The sequence below is a fragment of the Enoplosus armatus genome, chromosome 6 (assembly GCF_043641665.1).
Source record: "Enoplosus armatus isolate fEnoArm2 chromosome 6, fEnoArm2.hap1, whole genome shotgun sequence".
In the NCBI taxonomy this organism is placed as follows: domain Eukaryota; kingdom Metazoa; phylum Chordata; class Actinopteri; order Centrarchiformes; family Enoplosidae; genus Enoplosus; species Enoplosus armatus.
This window is the reverse complement of record NC_092185.1, coordinates 25923260-25928896: the sequence shown is the minus strand read 5'-3', so window position 1 is coordinate 25928896 and position 5637 is coordinate 25923260. Positions and strand designations below refer to the sequence as shown.

The 5637-nt window shown below is 42.1% G+C and overlaps 1 protein-coding gene across 1 annotated transcript; it reads left to right on the top strand.

Annotated features, from left to right (window-relative positions):
- Nucleotides 1–259: 259 nt before the first annotated feature.
- On the top strand, nt 260–5101 carry dnajc24 (DnaJ (Hsp40) homolog, subfamily C, member 24). The gene is made up of 5 exons (XM_070907897.1): nt 260–370; nt 1331–1456; nt 1735–1870; nt 3948–4016; nt 4508–5101. Exons 2-5 carry the CDS (start codon nt 1355–1357, stop codon nt 4726–4728), a joined length of 528 nt encoding a protein of 175 aa, XP_070763998.1. The 5' UTR covers nt 260–370; nt 1331–1354; the 3' UTR covers nt 4729–5101.
- The last annotated feature ends 536 nt before the right edge of the window (nt 5102–5637 follow it).

Sequence of the window (5637 nt, the reverse complement as noted above, 5' to 3'; positions counted from 1 at the left end):
GAACCTGCAAGAAATAAAGTTGAGCTTTGATTTATGTTGTCTTTTACAAAGAAGTTATGTTTGTTTTTTTTGTTTCAATATCTTTTGGAGAACGAACTTGATAGAGAGACTACAATCTTTTTCCCCCCCTCATTTTCTTTTCTGTTATTCATTGTTAGAATTACTCAGTGGATAGTTGGATTCCCGGTCCACACTCCACACCAATTGGTGGCGATAATACACCGCAACGTTGTTTGCCAATCGCCATAAAACATGAAGAAGAAGAAGACCGGAAGTCCAGCGGAACTCAGGCGGCAGGCGGACCAGAGAAACGGGCGTGTTTTCACGGGGGACCGATAACAGCGTTGAACAGTATGCCGTGACAGCTCAGGTGACAGCTTTATTTATTTATTTTTTACGGTATGTTCAACTCTTTACACCCAGAACGCAGACAGAAAACACGAGGGAACAGAACTCGTCTTGTTTAATGCGCTTCCGTTATCAGCATTATGACCGATAATGATTTCCGGATTAAATGGGAACGTTTGTTTAGCTAGCTCCGCGCGCTCCCGTTCATACTTGCATACTACCCATCCACGAGGGTGTGTTTAGCGCGTGAACCAACCAAACAGAATTATTAATTATTAATATTAATAGCTCCGTAACACGCTGTAGAGAACGTGACAGTATTTGGGAAGACGCAGACACAGTCGTTATTTAGTAGTCCAGTTAGCAAGGTGCTCTCTACGCCCATAACGTTAATGTGTATCGGTGTTTAATAACGCTGCTTCGCTGTCACCTGTAGTAGTCCACTTCTGATGGGAAAACATAATGCTGTTAAAGAGCCCATTTAAAATAACAGGGAGAGGCTATAAATGCAATCTAGCTTTGCTGAAAAACGTCCAATTTCTAATTTGCTTGTGAGCCAAACTCCTAATTCCATTACACATTACGCTCCTATACATTTTTCCACTTTTTAAATTATTAAAAAAAAAAATTGGTCTAAAAATGTTCAGAAAATGGTGAAGAATTCACAATCGCAGTATCCCAAAGGCCAAGGTGACGTCTTCAGATGTCTTGTGTAGTCGGAGCAACAGTCCTAAACCCATATATATATATATATATATATATATATATATATATATATATGTATATACAGATATTACAATAATATAATATGTGATATGCATTGGAGCCACGAACTTGCTGCCTCTCTGTAAAGGCCAGCGGGAAGAGCATTAGCTGAGCCAGTAGAGCAGGCGGTGTTCAACTAAAGTTCGAAGAGCCGCGCCAGTTAAAATAGAAGCGCCCCGCCAAAATTTTAAATCCCTTAATAATTTATTGATTATAGGTCCGGGTCCGTATAGGAGCAGGGATGTGTGAAGCGGCAGAGAAAGACCTGTATGCTGTCCTGGGAGCCAGCCCTTCAGACTCAGTCCAGCAGCTCAGACGCAGATACCAGCAGCTGGCCTTACAGGTAAAACACACTGCTACTACATACTACAGTCAACAGGCACAATCCAAGCTAAACCCAAGCACATTCTTTTTCTGCGTTTATGTTCATTTCGAGAAACGGCAGCTTGTGATAAAGCGAAGATGATTAACACTAAATATTTGGCTGAATCCTAATCTGTTTAAGAACATTTTTTTCAAGTCTATCTTTATTCCACACACACATGCATCTAGTTGGTATCTTCCTAAGTAACAGTCTGTCTAGTATGAAATGTCCTTTGTGTGTTGTGTGTACACGCACAGTGCCACCCAGACCGCCTTGGAGGCGAGTGTCCTTCAGAAGCAGAGTCTGGCGTGAAGAGGTTTCTAGAAGTTGATGCAGCCTGGAGGATCCTGAGTGACCAGAACACCAGGAGACAGTATGACCTGCAGAGGCGAGGTAGGACTTCATATTTCAAGTGTATCTATATTTTCCATTGACATGTTCATTCTTTAGTTTCTAAGACATGAAAGACTTCTGTTATTACTATGGAAATGGTCGAGATTTGCATAAGAGATGTGGAACAGTGATGGAATATTCCATGTTCAGCTCAATCTGCTGCCATCAATGAGCAACCGGCACACGCCAAAAGACAGAGCCCAACGCAAAGTCCACTTAGCTTGCTTGCTAACGTGGACGTTAGCCAATCAGCTAATTCATCCAGACTCCCAGGGCTAATCTGGCTGGTAAACTTGCTAGCCTTCCGTTTGCAAACCACTTCATCAGCTCATGACACTAATGTCAGATCCATGTGGCGGCTAAGTTACAGCCAGCTGGCAAACCTTAGCTTGCTCGCTAACGTTATGGCTAGCAAAATACTACCTGAGTGGATCTGTTGGTTGGCTAGCTTGCCAAATTACTCCACCAGCTCACTAACCCTAACCCTAAGTGATGTATTATGACAAATGGCGATGGTTTTTAGAAAACAATTACTGATGTAACGGTACAAAGCAAATGTGTATTAACGTTATAGGGATGTTTTGTTTGGGGGGGTGATTTTGATTACACTGGGGAACACAATTTTTGTTGAGTTAGGTCTGACAGCTGTTTGGATGTAACCATGTTAGGTGTTAACGTTATTTCCATGGAGTCGAACGTTAGCTAGCGAACTAATGAAGCGCCCCTGATGAGTTTGCGTCCCTGCCTACAATGCACCGTGAAGTGCATCTAACAAATCCAACCCTACGTGCGCACAACCAGTGAATGTTTTCTGTGTGGGTTCATTTCACATGTCAAGCCGGCAGCTTTCCACCTAGATAATCTTAGAGGATGTAATTAACTCCGTGTGTCCAGTCTAATTTGGCAAAAATGATCCAAATGTTGGAGAAATACAGCTGGGGGCAGTTCAGACGAAAAAGTATTACAACATCCATAGAAACTTCTCAAACAATCCAACTGTCCTTTCAGACATACACTTTTGTAAAGCTTCCTGAAAGCCCCGGCCTCTTCCTCATCATGTATCCTTTTTTTTTTTTCTTTTTTTTTTAATTATCACTAGTTTAGCAGCAATTATTCCTCGCACAGTGTAACGCTAATTAAAACCCAAGAAACGTTTAGCACTAATTTATTCGTGGTTCAAAGTCATTATCACCGTCAAACTGTACAACTTTTCATCCATTAATCCATTGATGACAGTGGGTACTGGGAGGCTTTTAATGTGAAACATAATGGAAGTATTGAGTTTCAGTGACAGTAGCTCAACAGCAGTTTGGGGGGGGTGGTCACTGGAAAGAATCGGTGAGACAAAGTTAGTGTGGGGAGAGTGGTGAGTATGGCATGACTCTGTTGTACTGATGGAATTCATGCTGTGGAAATATGCTGAAGACACTGATGGGACAGTGGCAGTTGTCAGGGTTAGGCTAAGGAGACATTATTAAGCATTGTAGGTCCCAGAAAAGGCCGGAGATCTTTTAAAAAGTTGCGTTATTTAAATATATGGCTGTCGAAAGTGACCAAAACTTAAAGTAACACATAGATATGGAGGATATTGTCGGTCATATTTCAAATTAAAAGTCCAAAATACATACAATTTTTTAAAAAGATGATTATTTTACTACATTACTAGAAATAATCAGGCCATAATTAAACTTAAAAAGGAAATTAAAATGTAAAGTCATCATTTGGAAACGTGCAGTGACAATGAACAAAGTGAGATTTAAAATGTGAAAGCTTAAATTGGAAATGGCAATGGGAATAAGAAAAGGAGAAACATCACATATGAAAAACTCAAAATGGGAAATGGAAATACGTAAATGAAAAGCTTAAATAGAAAAAGCTGAATTTAAATCTTTTTGCATTTGCACAGCATCTAAAACGAAAGCCATGTTTCCAAAATAAAGTTGGGAGTAAGCAGCATGGATACGCAAATGTACAGTAACTAGGTTTCCACACTGTATGCGAACACTTTTTTTTGACGACCTGCGTAGTCTGGTTCTCTTCCTTCTACTGTAATAATGATGCATTAATGCTCCTCCAGCGCAGGAACTGAAACAGGATGGGCCACTGGATTCTACAGTCTATCTGGAGGACATGATCTGGGACCACGGTAACTACACACAATGTACACACCGAGTCGGTAGCACAGGATTTCCAGCAGACTGGAACACAAGCGTTCCATTGTCTGTATTTGCTACTACGCTACAACTTAACTAAGAAGGTGACATTTGACCTTATTCAAGGTGATGTGGGAGAGAAAGACACCGCTGATTAGCAATGCAAAGTAAGACACCTGCAATAAACTGCGAAAGTTATGAGCTGGCTAGCATATGATAAAATGTGTGTCTTTCCATCCAGTGTTGCCTCATTATCAGTCAGACTTGCATGAAGTTCAGACATTCATGGACCTCAGAGGATGCTCCACCACCAGCATTATCTATCTATCTATTTATTTATATTGTCTTCATATATACACATTTTTATTCTAATGGAATAAATAGCAAATTCTATTTCTGAATTATTACATTCATCATCGCCATGATCATAATATCCGTACATATTCCATCTATAATGTGTGTGTGTGTGTGTGTGTTGTTTCAGATGAATGTGTGTATACATACAGCTGCCGCTGTGGAGGAGGATTCAGCGTCTCGGAGGAGGAGGTGAAGGGGGAGACGCGATGGAGGGAGCGGGATGGCGAAGAGGAGGAAGCGGAGGAGGAAGAGCCCAGAGGAGTGGCCATTTGCTGTGACACATGCTCCCTCAGTGTGTGCGTCACATGGTCGCTGCATAGAAAGACTGAACTGTTACAATGCCAATGACGCCGCAGGGCCGGACTGCTCAAATCACGGACGTGGACAGTGTCCGAGACACGCGGGACTTTGTTCAACATCTCCGTCGCTTCTGTTTAGCGGCCCACCGCGCCAATAAAACGAGAGAACAAACTGTGTGTGTGTGTGTGGAGCAGTTTGTATGTTGAATAGAGTACTTCAATAGTGTGTGAATGCTGCTTAGCCATCCTTCCCTTTGGTAAACAATGCCTTTATTAGCAGTGGCGGATGTGAACGTCACATCTCTGACCAGAGCTGACCAATCCAGTGTTTGTTTGTTTTGTTTTTTTGAAATCTTAAAGGATTTATATGATTTGGCTGAGTGGCCATGTGATACTTTACGTTGAATTTATATCTGTGGTATACCGACGTGAATTTGAATTGGTCTTTCTTGGGGTTTGAGGGGGTTTGGTGTTATTTTCTTGTGCAGTGTGTTTAAATCATTATTGTTCAAATTCAGTTCACCTTTGAACTGTCTCGGTCGCGATGCAGCTTACTTTGGAATGAGCTGTACATTTGCAGGTTTGGGGCTCAACGACTTGTCGTGAAAGCAGCTAGAAAGAAGATATTATCCAGATGGATGAATAAATATCGAGGCTCTGAACACTTCTCCTACCTCCCGCACCTGTAAACCACGCGACGGTCAAGCCAAAATGAAGTCCAAGAGTCCCACCATCTGCATGTTTGTGTCTGTTTGGGTTACGTCCAATCAAGAGCAAGGTTACTCTCGTGTGAACACAGGAACGTGGGGATCGACACCAAGCCCTCGACAGTGATGGTGCTGCCTTTTAGGGTGTTGTGGATGGACGCTGTCTTGGGGATTGCTCCGAGGTAATGTGACGCTGAAGCGGGTGATGGTCCATCCCCTGGGAAGTCTACAAGTGAGGTTTTACTCAGGCA